Genomic DNA, 14,348 nt, shown 5'->3' with positions numbered 1-14,348 from the left:
TCATCTGCACTAGGCTTTATTCTGTACAAAATCCCCTGATGCCTGCTAGCTGAAAAGGCTCCTCCAGGCCTGTGGCTGACCCTGCTCCCAAGCTAGGTGACAGGCACCCTAGGGCCCAAGGCCCTGGGCTGGTAGTTGTTATCCTTGTTAGGCTTCTGGTTTTGTCTTTGTTTATGCCTATTTATCAATGCCCCTCAGACTCCTGGACCCAAACAGCCTGGGGCTTGCAGAGTGAAATGCGCACATTCGTATTCCCAGGTTTGTTGGTTTGCTTTAGTTTAGTTTAGTTTAGTTTGTTGGGGGTTTTTGTTTTCTAAAGCATGGAACTAAAGTCACAGTGATGGCAAAGGAAAATCATGACTCCCACTGCTACAGTTTCTAGAAAATGCTGTTTTCTTTCCCTCTGTGTCTTTCATATATATATATATATATATATATATATATATATATATATCATAAAATTCACCTTTCTCCCATTTACAGGTGTGCAGAGTTTGAGAGCATTAATTACATCTGTAATGTTGTGCTGCCAACATTGCTGTTTATTCTCAACACAATTCATCTCTGAGCAGAAATTCCTAGTTCTCTGTTCCAACCCTCCCACCTTTGTGTGTAAGTGGAAATCAGAAAAGACTCCGGTATGGGTGAAGCTGATACTCACACTCTATGGAGATCTGTATGCTTGTACCTAAGCCTGAACGATGGCTGCCCCCCACCCCCACCTCCACTTTTGTCTCTGCCTCCAGCCAAGTCATCTTCCAGCTCACACCATCTAACATCACAGTCTTTGAACCATCCAGTTGAGAGGTGAGAGGTGACCACAGAAGCAGCCCGAGAACATAGGGGGCCACGCCTTGGGATGTTAGTAGACAGACTCTGGGACAACTAGGACCCTTTCTTCCCTACTGTGATTCATTCTTAGAGTCAAGCCATGTACTCTATTCCCCACCTTCACCCTCATTAGAGATTGCCCTGCTTCCCAGGGTTTTCTGCATCACTTTCACTGCACTATTCTGTCTCCCACTAACCCACCGCTTACTGTGAAGTGGCCATGTGTTATCTGCACAGGGGTGGGAGGCACAGGAGAGTGAGGAGAAGGTTGGAGAGAGGGGTAGCTTGTGGCCTTATTAAGACTTTCATTATTTATTTGATGAGTAACAACCCTTGTTTTTTCCTGTGTAACACTGGTGTCATGGAGTGTCTATGGGTTCTGGAATGGCTGTCATCTAGCTGGTTAACATGTGGTGAGGCATTTAACAGCCATGTTCTTCAAGAGCGCATTTATCCATAGGCACCTGGTGTGACCTCTCTCGACCTCTATTCCTTCAATCTAAGTCTTTATGCATTCCTTGGCCGGCAGCTTTCCATACCACCCCACCCACACCCATGGCAATAGCCTCTCTCTTTGTAGTGGGCAGACAGCCATGGAACATCTTGTAATGAGTAGGTAAGGCTGTGTTCTAATGAGACTTTATGCCACTTCACAGGTGGTACCTTAAGATAGCTTCTATCAGAATTCCAAAAGAGAAAAATAGCAAGCCTTGGTGAGGACTTAGAGAAGTTAGAACTCGTATGCACTGTTGTTAGAGATATAAAGTGATGCAGCCCGCCATGTAAAAATTGCATAGTGGTTTCTTAAAAACCTGTAATGCTATTAGCACTCCTGAAGCCAGTGCATTTCCACGTGGACACCCAAAGGCATCGAAATCAGCTACTTACACACTGAGCTGCATGCCTGTACTTATCCTAGCCAAAAGCTGGAAACAACTCATGCCCAGCTGGCAGGTCAGGGAACAAACACAGTATGACTTTTACAGTAAGGTATTATGCGGCCTTCAGAAGAAGGGATTGTGACACTCACAGCCACAAAGACCAACCTTGTGGATATTTTGCTTGTGAAGCAAACCACATGCTGGAAGATAAATTCTTTATTATTCCGCTCATATTTGGAACTGAGAGTTATCGGGCTCATAGACAGTGCAAAGATAGTTAGAAAGGGCAGGAGACGGGTACATGGGGAGTCACCATTTAAGGGCTGAGGCTTCATGTCTGTAAGATAAACTCTGCAGACAGACAGCAATTATGGCTTAGATGTTTGTATGTTCAGCACTGATGAAACGTATGCCTTAAAATTGCTAAGATGAAACTGGGCAGTGGTGACGCACGCCTTTAATCCCAGCACTTGGGAGGCAGAGGCAGAGGCAGGCGAATTTCTAAGTTCAAGGCCAGACTGGTCTACAGAGTGAGTTCCAGGACAGCCAGGGCTATACAGAGAAACCCTGTCTCAAAAAAAAAAAAAAATAAATAAAAAATGAAAAATGGTAAGATGATCAAACTTACGTGATTTATGTTGGATTGTTTTTAAAAAGAGCAAACACATGCGTACACCAGAGTAATAATTAGTGTTAATTATCAAATTGATAGAATCTATTATCACTTGGAACTTGGACTTCTGGGCATGCCTGGGGGGAGAGGGGTGTGGATCATCTTGTTATCTTTACCGAATTAAGGTGGAAAGAGCTGTCCACTGTGGGTAGCGCCAATCCCTGGTTAAATCATGGACTGTGTGAGTAGATAAGGGGAGCTGAGGAGCAGCATGCACTCATCGCGCTCTGAGTCCTGACTGTGGGTGTGACAGGATCGGCTGCCTCAGTCTCCTGCTGCCCTCACTTCCCCACCATGATGAACTGCACCCCTGAACTGTCAGGAGATTGGTGGCTGTCAGGGATGAGAGAGGAGAAATCGGTTAGGTGGATCACTGAATATCTATCCTGGGGCAGTGAGCATGCTTTTTATTATTCTGCAGTACAGGATCTCTGCCATACATTTGTCTACTACAGACCACACAGCATGAGGAGTCAACAGGAATGTAAACCACAGACTCCAGGTGATAACTGGCATTCAGACGTTGATGAAGGTTCATAGATGGTTGAAATGTATCGCACTCAGCTAAGGAGGTTACTGGAGGAGGCTGGGCATGTCCGGGAGAGAAGTATCACTTTCCATCCATCTTTGCTGAGGACCTAAAACTACCCCAAAATATCAAAAATAATGTGAGATAGTTAAGGGACGGAGGGGTAGATGACAAAGCCCTGGGCAGAGTATAATTATGAGAGCCTGAGCTCCCGTTGTGCTGTCTGCTTAGGTTTCTGATGGAAGCTATCCTTACTGCAGTGTGAAAGGAGAAAAAGATCAGGAATTGACTTGGGCCATGCTGACCACCCTGTTCAGGTTCCTAAGGAAAACAGTGTGAGGTCACAGGAGCTCAGCTCCAGAAGGAGCCTCAGTTTGCTTGTGTGTCAAGTATTGAATAATCTACACCCCATAATTGTTGACCTCATTCCATAGCATGGTTTGTATGAAGGAACAGCAGCAGTTCCTATAACAGAGAGATTTCCTGGAACATCAGAGCAGCAGGAAGAAGAGCGTGAATCCTGCCCTACTTCTTTAGCAAGAACAAGAGGGTGAGTGCCCAGCCATCTCAGCTGGAGACCTTGTAGTGAGGAGCACACACACAACCTAGATGCAGGGCAGGCCCTCCCAGAAAATTCTCTGTATTCCTGTCTGCAACTCAAGCTCTCTTACCAGCACTGGCCAGTAGGAAAACAAAACCAAACAAAACAAAATCCAGAAGGAAATTGGGATTTTAGTTAAGAGCCTGATGGATATTTAAGTCTTTATTGATTTGAAAAAGAAATGAGGAAATCTTGGGAAACTGTAGCAAGACCTGTGCAGGTGATGGAGTCGAGATTTGGGAGCGCCCAGCTACCTGTGACCCTTCCCTGGGTTAGAGTCCTTGGAATCTGTGCTAACTCAACTGCCTGCCTCCGAACAAGACTCAACCCCACAGCATGGTCAGTCATCATCACTACTGACCTGGCTCTCTAGTGACATTGGTCTTCCTACCGTGTGGCTGAGGCAATGTTGGATCACCAGGCTTTTGGTTTCTCTGCAGTCCTGGCATGTCCATTCCTGGGGTTCCCCCTTAGAAGTCACCTCATGTGTGTATGCGTTTTTCCATTTCCCAGTAGAGGTGACACAACAGGAAGCCGCTGACCCTCATTGGTCAAAAAAGCTGCTCTGCCAAGCTGGGGACTGGACAGCCAAACCGATTGGCTGAAATAAAGCATTCATTACCCGCCCCCTTCTCATCTAATTGGAATGGTTTGCTTTGCTACTTCTCCTTAACTTGCCCCTTTCTTTCACCAGCATTCCTGAATTCTGCAGAAATCCTTTGAAGGCACATTTCCAGCTCCTGCACTTGACTCATTGTCCTGCTGGGATGGGATCTGTCACTTCTAATTTGTTTGTTTCTTTTTTTTTTTTTTTCCCCTACCTACTTTGGGCAAAACATTTTAGTAAAAGATGCAGTTTCCCCTGCCCCCAAAGCAACTTGTTTTGGTGCCAGAACTGTTTAAATGCCCTCATATTGAACTGTGCAATCTAATTATGTAAGTTAAAGTGAGTTTAGGGAAGGAATTAGGAAAAGCCCTCAGCTTCACAGTTTGGGAACTGGCTTTTCATTTCCCTGGAGGCTTTGCGCAGTTCTCCATATTTTCCCCTCCTTAGTGACAAAGCACCCCATCTTGAGTTTTAGCAGCAGCACCACTGGGTAACAGAGAAGATGGAGACATTGGGGGCATAAACCACAGTCATTTTAGAGCCTGTCCTTGCAGGGCTTAAACTGGCTTCTGATGACTTTCCATTTGTTAACTGCCCTCCTCAGCTGAGTTGGCCTGTGTAGCTTTTAGGACTCTATATATCACCTGCCTTATCCCAGCAGGCAGCCTTTCTGGGTGGTCTCCTGCGAGAGCAGAAGCATCCCCAGACCCTGCCCATTTTGTACAAGGTCATAATAGGCACTGGGGTAGAAAGTCCAGAGCACTGGAAAGCTCCCCATAAACTTCATGTTGCTCAGAGGCGTGGAACTCAGCAAATACCTTGTATTGGTAAGGGTTTACCTGCTGTGAAGAGACGCCATGACCAAGGCAACTCTCATAAAGGACAATATTTAATTGGGGCTGGCTTACAGTTTCAGAGGTTCGGTCCATTATCATCATGAAGGGAAGCATGGCAGCATGCAGGCAGACATAGTGCTAGAGAAGGAGCTGAGAGTTCTACAGCCTTGATCAGAAGGCAGGCAGGAAGGGACTGTCCTCCACAGGCAACCAGGAGGAGGCTCTCTTTCCATACTGGGTGGAGCTTATACATAGGAGACCTCAAAGCCTGCCTACACATTGTTACACTTCCTCCAATAAGACCACACCTACTCTAATAAGGCCACACTGCCTAATATTGCCATTTCCTATGGCCGATCACTGAATCACATGAATCTATGAGGCCAAACCTATTCAAACCACCCACCCCTCTTTCAGGCATATCGACCAGGACATGCAAAACATAGAAATAATCAAGGGCACAACTTCCTTTAGACAAATGCAACTTAAGATTTTGTAGTGTGTCCTATTACTCAGGATTCTCTAGAAGAACAGAACCAAAGGAGTGAATATATTACAAAGTGGACTTACTGGGTTGATTTAGACAAGATGGGCTGGTTAATTCAACATTGGCTATCTTATACCCACTGGAGTTGAGAATCCTGTAGCTATTTAGTCCATGGGGCTAAAGGCCTCTGTAGTCCCAGTCTGGTGCTGAAGGCCTGGAGAATACCTAAAGAGCTGCTGGTCTTCAGTCCATATTAGGACACTTTAAAATCTGGGCTCCTAAGTCAGCAAAGGATGGCAACAGCATCATTTTACCCTAAGACCCCTTTGTATATGGGCTGCCTCTGGAAGGTGCCAGCCAGTCTGGGGTTAGCCTTCACCTTCAGTTAACCCTTCTTAGAAATGCCTTCACAGACCAACCCAAAAGTGAGTCTCAGTACATCCCAGAGACAACCAAGTTGGAAACTAGGTCTAACCACCCATCATAGAATGCATAAAGATGGCAGCATTTGATGACAGTGGAACATGTAGTGATGTCTCTTCTTCATTTTGAAAATCTTGAACTTGGAAAGCCGTGTAGATTGAGAGATTTCAAAGAACTCAGTAGTACTCAGCTCAGTATTCTCATAAACTGCTCCGAGGCTTGAACTGCTTCCTCTGTTGGTGTAATATCTTCTTTATAACCTAATTGTAATTGGCAGTTGTTTTATGTATTCACAAGATGTAGCGTGTTCTGGTGGCATATGTACATCTTGTAGAGTGGTTAAATCATCCTTATTAATGTGTCTGTCACCTTACATCCTCATCATGCCTTTGTGATGTTGAAATACTTGTGCATAACTAAATGTTTATATGCAGAGGAAGCCATTGATTGACAGATATATAGATACAATTAGATTAAGAATTTAACTATACAAATGTGTGAATGTGTCATCTACAATTAAACTTGGTTGAGACTGACAGAATAGAATTGAGCATTGTTTCTCCTAGAAAGCCACTAGCAGTGACTGCCTCTTACAGAGGTGTTGTCAGAGAGACATCCTGTATTGTTTGATTAGTTGAATTATATTAGCTTGGGGATGAATTGTCTTTTTTTTCCCATTGCCCCAATTTAAACAAAAAAATTTAGGGAGGTGGCTCCGTCAGTGTATCCCTTCTGTCATAAGTGTGTGTACCTTCTTATTGGTCCCCAAAACCCATACAAGAAGAACTGTGTGTGGCACCCATGTATGTAATCCCAGCAGTAGAGACAGGCAGATAGCTTAAGATCATGGGCTGGTTAGCCTGGCATACATGGTAAAATTCCAGCCAATGAGAGAGTCTCTGTATCAAACAAAAAGTTGAAAGCACTTAAGGACGGACACTGTACATTCTCCTCTGACCTCCACACACAAGCTATGTACATATATACACAGTGTGTACAGAGTATGTTGTAATAGGTTTGAGCATGCTACCCTGACTTTGTGAACATATGACTAGGTTGCAAGTACCCAGAGATTACTTTATTTCCACTGATATTTTGGAAATAAAACTTGCAGTCTCTTGACCTGATGACATTTTTTAATCTTTTTTGGGTGACATGATTTGCCTCTGATTCTCTCTGTATTATTTATCTCTGTGCAGGGTTTTTATCTTCTAAAGTTTTAGATTATAAATAAATCCTTCCATAGATTAAAAATGGTTGAAAAGAGCTCTGTTAAATGCAGGCTTAGCCTTTTTCTTAAGCATTGAGATCATTTGGGAGAGCGTCCATGAACACATTTGAACTTTTATACCATTAGCTGGGTGTTTGGAAGTTGCCACCTGATATCCCAGGCTCTGAACAAGACAAAGCTTGATTCATGTGCCTAATGATCGATGGTTTTCACCTACTGAGACTTCCACTCTTCTGCATGAATATAATATCTATACCACCCCCCCCCTTTGGGAACCTTCTTTTCTTCCTAGCAAGCATTTCTGATATTCTAACATTGTGCCTGGCCTCTACTGAGGTGTCCTGGAGGAAGCTGAGGGATAGAGTATTTTGCTTTGGTTGGTAAAATTTCCTAATGTTCACCTTGGCTTAAAGATATCTATTACCATCCTTGTAAACATGTGGTTCCTTGAAACAGAGCCTTTCAGAATGTGCACATCAACAAGGGATCTGCCAGATAGATGCCTTGAAGGTTCTTGAGGTTAAAAAAAAAAAAAAAAAAGCAAGATTCTTTCCATCAAGAAATGAGCCAGAGATAATGGAATGAGCTCTATAGACCAAGAATCGGAGAAGGCAGCAATGCCACTGCCAAACCATGTCAGAAACCTGGATAACAAAACCCTGAAAATACTTAACCCTGCCACAGAGAGTCCACTTAGGAAGCAGGGTCTCCAGAGAATGAGAAAACCCTGAATACCTGAGCCTCTGATGGGAGTCAGTTTGCTCTCTAGGCCACCTTACTCATTTATTTGCTATCTACCCACCTATCCATCCACCATTTCTCCATCCACCCCTTTACCCACTCATTTACCACTTACCCACCCATCATCCACTCACCTACTTATCTACCTGCCTGCCCTTCCATCCATCCATCCATCTACCCACCCACTGCTCATCCACTCATTTATCCATCCAGGAACTCACTTATCTATCCATTACCTATCATTTACCATTCATTCACTCATCACACATCCACCTACCCATCCATCCATTTATCTATTGGCCCACCCACTCATACATCTTTCCACCTTTCTATTTGTCTACCCGTTACCCAACTAACCACTGCAAGCAGACAAAGCCAGTGTTTTCACATCCCTACCATTTGCCCATTGTTAGAGAGGTGGGTGTTTCTTATTCTGTTTTCTTTTCTCTTTCCCCTAAGCCTACTCCAACAGTGTGGAGTAGAGACAGACTCATCAGTATGTAAAGACAAGCCTATCTATCTATTCATCCACCTGCCTTTCCTATGGTCACTTCCTTTCAAAACCAACTGAGATCTAGCTGTGTGGGACCCACTGGGAGGAAAGCGTTTGTTTTCCTATACTCTATATCGTCTGATAAGGCATCGTGAATCCGAATCAGTCTAGTCACATGACTTAGGATCTTCTTCACAGACCTCTATGACCAAAACCAAGTGCTGTGCAAAAGCTTCTGACTTTCGGCATTTATGCTCCGTAGTTTGAGACTTATTACAAACAACATAGGATTACAGTGCCTAACAGGTCATTCTGCCGAAATAGCTGCAGCTTTTGTTTCCTTTTGCCTACTTAGCTAATTGATTTATTTCAGGAAGACTTGGGGTTGGCAGCTTTTTCATTCCATGGCTGTGAACTGTGAGGTATTATTTCCACGTGTCTCTGATAGGGCTACGTAAGTCACCCTCCTCTCCTGGCCTGAGCCCATGTTCCATTTGCTCTTGTTTACAGCATTGGCTGTAGTGTTTCCCCTAGTCTTCTTCATGTGCCTTGCATTCTGTGTTATTTGGAGTTTTGTCCTGACTTTTTAAAAAATTCATAGGGATTCTAAATTATAGAATCTATCTCTCAGCACTGCTCTTTCTCAGCTGACAGTTCATTAAAAAAAAAAAAAAGTTTTTGTTCAGCTTTCATATTGTTTCAGCCTGACATGGTTTCTTTTTCTTTAAAGGGGTAGAAGGGCATTTTGAGAAATAACTTTATTTAACTAGCTGAAAATGTTCCAGAGCTTAATTAGAAGTAGCATATTGCATCTGTTTGGGTGTTATCTAGAGGCCAAATAATTACCCTGTAATAATAATGCATGTTGTGGTAAACCCATCATTATTGCCATCAAGGGCTGGGGAGAACGACTTTCAGCTCTTAAGGACAACAGGGTACTCTCAGGAATGTCCACAAAAGATGAAGGGGAAAAATAGAAATTAAAAGTTTACTGTGGCTACATAAGCTTGGAGTTTTTGGAATTCATGCAAGCCCATTCCTCTGAGAAGGAAACTGAGTTACCTGGAGGCTCTGGTTTTTGTCCCTGCAGCATGTACCTTCCGAAGCTCAAGACTCAGCTATATGAGATCATCTTCTTTTGACCTGTGCTGTATTCCTGAGGGTTAACCCTGCCATGACAGGCACCAACCCTAGTCTAGAGCCTAGCTAGGGCTGCTATGTTTCCTCCATACAGGAGGCATGGCCCTATTGTGCTCCATGTAGTAATCTGTCAGGATGTCCTAACACCCTGCATTCAGCTTTAAAGAAACAACTAAGTCAATTGCAGAGTTCAGTATTCAGAGCTATATCTCAAACGTAACTGGGCATCCTAAATTTGCAAAATCTGGCCAATGGATACTGTTGCCCAGTCTTGGCTAACAGACAAGGCAGTGACCCCATGGTCCTCCATTAAAAGACACTTAAAAACACCCATTCTTCCTATCTGGTTATATCTTTATGTCTCCAGGGAAGAATACAGATAACTGTCTGATTCTCCAGTGACTGAGATAGCAAACTCCACCACGGGCCATGTGGCACAACTGTGTGGGTCGTACATCCCGATGTTTGTTTGGCTTTCTGATGGAATGATGCCTGCAGCTCTGGATTGACAGAGCTTCCTTCAGGAGTGAGAAAGTACGATGGCCTCAAGTGCTGTGGGAAAGGCTCTGCCACAGACCTCTTAAAGCCCCAAGTGGAGAGTCCTTTTCTTACTCCTAACATCACTAGTCTTTAGTGACTCTGAGGTGGTAGGACCTAGGGAGCTCCTAAGCATACTTAGTGAAAGAGATAATGCCATCAGAGAAGAAGGATCTCAAGTAACCCAAATTCACCTCACATTGTAGCTGCTTCCTGCTGTCTAAATGAGGAGAGGTAATTAAGTTTATTATCTGTGACCTAATGCTAATTCTTCTTGCATCCTTGCTTTGTGCAAAGGGAGAATGCCATTTACAAAGAAATAGCTGGACTATGCTTTACTGTTGTCAACACATTCAAGGGTTATAAAACAAGTCTACTGAGTGAACAAGCTGGGGAAAGACAGTCCTCCAGAGTCCTCCCTGACAGCCCAAATTGCACACTTCATCATGGAAAAGTAGAAGTCAGGGTGTTGAGAAATGCTGAAAATTGCACATTGTCAGGGCTGAGAAGGTGGCTCAGTGGGATCCAGCCCTTGCTGTGCACATATTTACACCTGAGTTCAAATCTCCTTCACCCATGTAAAACGCTAGGGATGGCCACGTACACTTGTTATCCCAGGAGTAGGTAGCCAGAGGCTACAGGGGCTCACTAGGACTTGCTGGCTGCTATCCTAGCTCCCTGGTCAATCAAAGACACATTCTTTGTTTGAAAGGGGTAAGGTAAGTGATCAGGTTATCTGACGTCTTCATCTGGCCTCCCCGTGCCTACTACACACACACACACACACACACCAATTATACATATCAGTGAATCAACAGATCACAATACCTCTAAAATTCTCACTGAGTCACTTTCTTATCTACTAAAGCCTTTTTAATTTTCTTTTATTAAGTGAACAATGATTGAAATTAGATAAAGGACAGATGGTACCGATAATGGAAATACATCCAAGTACAGTAACATTGTCCCAAACCAAGCTGAGCCTAGTAGCTTACACACCGAGAGTGCTTTCAGATCCAACCAAAGGATTTGATTACGATGCACCAAGACATTGTAACTTCAGGAAAGGGTTTTTATTTACACCTTTTCTTCCTTCTTTTTGGAAAGCGGAGTATTTTTTGTGATACCTTTTTAAATGTTACTTTTAGGGGCTGTTATTTTGGTCTGTTTCTTTCATTCTACATGTGCTAATTTTCTTGATTAATTTGGAGAACATCTGCATATAAACGCTGAGTGCTTTTCACTGGCAAAACCTCCAACTTCATACAGGACTTAGAGGCTTTGCCTTCTCCACAGTCTGGAATCCTACCTAATTGAAATGCCAAATCTGCAAAGGTGCCAAAGCCTGAGTGTGTAATTATGCCATTTTCTCTTGGTCTTTCAGAGTCTTCCTGCGGGCGATTAATCAGTATGCAGATATGCTGAACAAGAAATTTCTGGATCAAGCCAACTTTGAGCTGCAGGTAAAAGGAGAAGGAGACAGCACCTTTGTGGGAGAATCTTGTTAAAACAAATGGCTGCCCGGTGTCAGTCACCTATATCTCTAATTCTGGGATCCTGATCGGAGGTGTGGAGATGGGACTCAAGGAGTGAGAAATGATGTTTTTAGTGTATTTGCTCCATTTAGCAAGTTAGGAGATAGAGTTGTTTCCAGGAGAAAGTACTGAATCAGAGTGGCAAGGAGGGACTCTTCTGGCAGGAAGCAGCAGGCAAGCTACCGAGTGCCACTATGCCTGGCTGCCAGCCTCCTCTCACATCATCCTAAGACAGGATGAAGGGTTCAGTACAGGAGAATCGGGTGTGCTTCACTGAGCTAATTGCTTCTGAAACTCTTTCCCCGTCATATTCTCTCCTGGCTTTGTGCCACCCATATTGTCCACAGTGAGTCCTCCTGTGTCATAAATACCTCTTCTGTATATGCCCTGCCTAAGTAGGTGTGGAGGAGTCCTGGGGAGGGAACCCTGAATCCTTGCGCATGCTAATTAATTAGGCCTTCTACCAACAGAGCCACATCCCCATCCCTAGCAATCTTATTTTTAAAATATTTTTTGTTTTTAACTTTTTATTGTTTTTCTCCGCTTGATGGCTTGTTTTCATGTGTCATAAACAAAGAGTCGCATCCCGTAAAATGAGTTGTTAGGAAATGTTTCCTCTGCTCTTAGCAACTCCCGTTCTCTCTCTGCAGGAGTCACTTGTAACTAAGGGCTCTGCACTCTTCCTGACACCAGACACATTTATGCGGCCCCGAGCATGACTTCATCTTCCTTTTAACACATGTTGGTTCACGCCGAGTGTTTTACAGGCCTGTCATACCCCACAGCATGAATGTATCTGCTGCCCCTGCAAGATGGCCCAGCGGCTTCTGCTTCTCACTGCCCTGAGCCAAGCTTCCATGAGTTTCCAATGGATGTCAGTGCATGTATCCCCCTAGAAAAGGCTGATTACAGACAAAACAGGATGAGTGGCTAAGCTTGATGGACAGTGTCACAATGCCCTCCTAAAAATTTTCCAGCAGTAGCACCCCACTAGCCACATAGATGTGTATGTGTGTGTGTGTATGTTTGTATGTGTGCTTATAAACCTTTTTAATTTTCTCCTTGGAGATTTTCGTATATGTATATACCACATTCTCCTCAGTCTCTCCCTCCAGCCCCATCTTCTCCAAGTTCCCTCCCACCCCTGACAGTCTCCCTTCCAAATTCCAGGTACCCTTCTCTCGCTTCGGTTTTTGTGTTTTGCCTTCTGACCCGTTGAGCTATCCAGACATTCTCACTAGCCTCTTTTGAACAAAGCAGCTTTGTGCAGGCTTTCTTGAGAATTTAGGATTCCTGTTTCTATGAACCCTTTTCTGACCACTACATTTTTGAATGACCAGTTCTGCTGAGAGAATTTATCAGCTATGGGGAATTTTTGCTATGCACTGCCTGGGCCTTTCTTTTGCTTTCATTGGCTCTCAGTGTTTTTAATTAGTTGGGACTCTTATTATATCCTATTCATGGCTTGAATTTTATTATATAAAAATATTTAACTTTTCCTGTAGTGAAACCTGACATTTCTCTTGTGATTATATGGTCTTAGGTTTTGCATAGGGAATCCCTAATTGCCTTAGTGTTGTAGATTGAGTTATCCGCAATGAAGTTAATATCAGCAATTATCTACAGAGTTCGGCTTAATTTTTTTTTAACTTTTCAGTTATTTAATCCACCTAAGATTTCTATAGCTAGTGTTAGGATCAGGGTCTTACTTTCCACTCTCCACGTGGAGTTCATGATTGGCTTCCTCGGTCTCCAGTGACTTGACATGCTGCCACTGGCCAGATTACAAAACTACATGTGTATAGACTCTGTTGTCTGTGTTGCAACCACAGTGACTTCCTTGCTTCAGTTCTATAGCCAGATAGTGGAACCTGCACCTCCCAGTGAATTTTCTGCAAGGAAGTGCCCTGGCTGTGTTTGTGTGTGACTTCTTGCACACGTACTTTAAAATCAGCCAGTTGAGTGTCTCCTCTGAAAATCATGCTGTTTGCATGTTAACTGGACTTGGTGGACTGCTGAACTTGGAAATGGGACAGCCTTTGAGGGAGTATTTTCTAGCCTGTTTTCTTCCATTCCATGCTGGTCTTCTTGCTCTAGCTTTCATTGAACTCCGGCCTGCCGTGTGACTTGCTGGCTGGATTCCTATCTGTCCTGAATGTGGCTGCTCCTAGGGAGGGACCCATCTCCCCACTGAAGGCATTCTCAATGTGCCCTGCTACTCATGAGCTATTATAACTGCTGCCTGGGTTCTCACCTTGAGACTGAACACCTTGAAGGCTCTGTGCTCTCCAGATTTCAGAGCTGGGACCAGGCAAGAGTGCTGGGTATGGGCCAAACCACAACAAACCACAAGTAGACCTGGCCCCATAAGTGAATAGAAGGAATGAGGAGTTGGTGATGTCATCATTCGACAAGTTCTCGGCCTGGTGTGGTGGTGCACACCTGTAACCTCAGTTCCCGGGCAGCTAAAATGGAAGGATCCCAGGTTTTAGGTTTGTCTGAAATGCAAAGCTATAACCTGTCATGAGAAAACAAAATGCCAAAAGGAACATTGTCTCTCATGATGGGACAGAAGGATTTTGAGTTCTGGTCCTACTTTGGCTACATAGCAAGTTTCAAGGCTGGCATAGGTCGTTCAGCAGGTTCCTTTCTTAAAACTAAAATTAAAACGAGCTGGTATCTGGCTCAGCAACACCATGCTTTCCCACCATGCATAAGCCCTGGATTCAAACACAAAAAGAAAGAAATAGGGAGATAGGAAGGGAGGGAGAGAAGGAGAGAGGAAAGGATTGGATTGGATTCG

General features: G+C 43.9%; 1 protein-coding gene across 2 annotated transcripts in view; it reads left to right on the top strand.

Annotated features, from left to right (window-relative positions):
* The window catches only part of Dock1 (dedicator of cytokinesis 1), a 502,179-nt gene that overhangs the window by 395,340 nt on the left and 92,491 nt on the right, over window positions 1-14,348 (top strand). For both annotated transcript variants that reach the window (XM_021168435.3, XM_085841214.1), the window contains exon 30: window positions 11,395-11,473. In XM_021168435.3, coding sequence (XP_021024094.1) covers window positions 11,395-11,473 — 79 coding nt within the window. The remainder of the gene's footprint in view (window positions 1-11,394; window positions 11,474-14,348) is intronic.

Source organism: Mus caroli, unplaced genomic scaffold, assembly GCF_978045245.1.
Source record: "Mus caroli unplaced genomic scaffold, Mus_caroli_1 scaffold_8, whole genome shotgun sequence".
NCBI classification, from domain to species: domain Eukaryota; kingdom Metazoa; phylum Chordata; class Mammalia; order Rodentia; family Muridae; genus Mus; species Mus caroli.
This window is presented reverse-complemented; position numbering and strand designations above follow the sequence as displayed.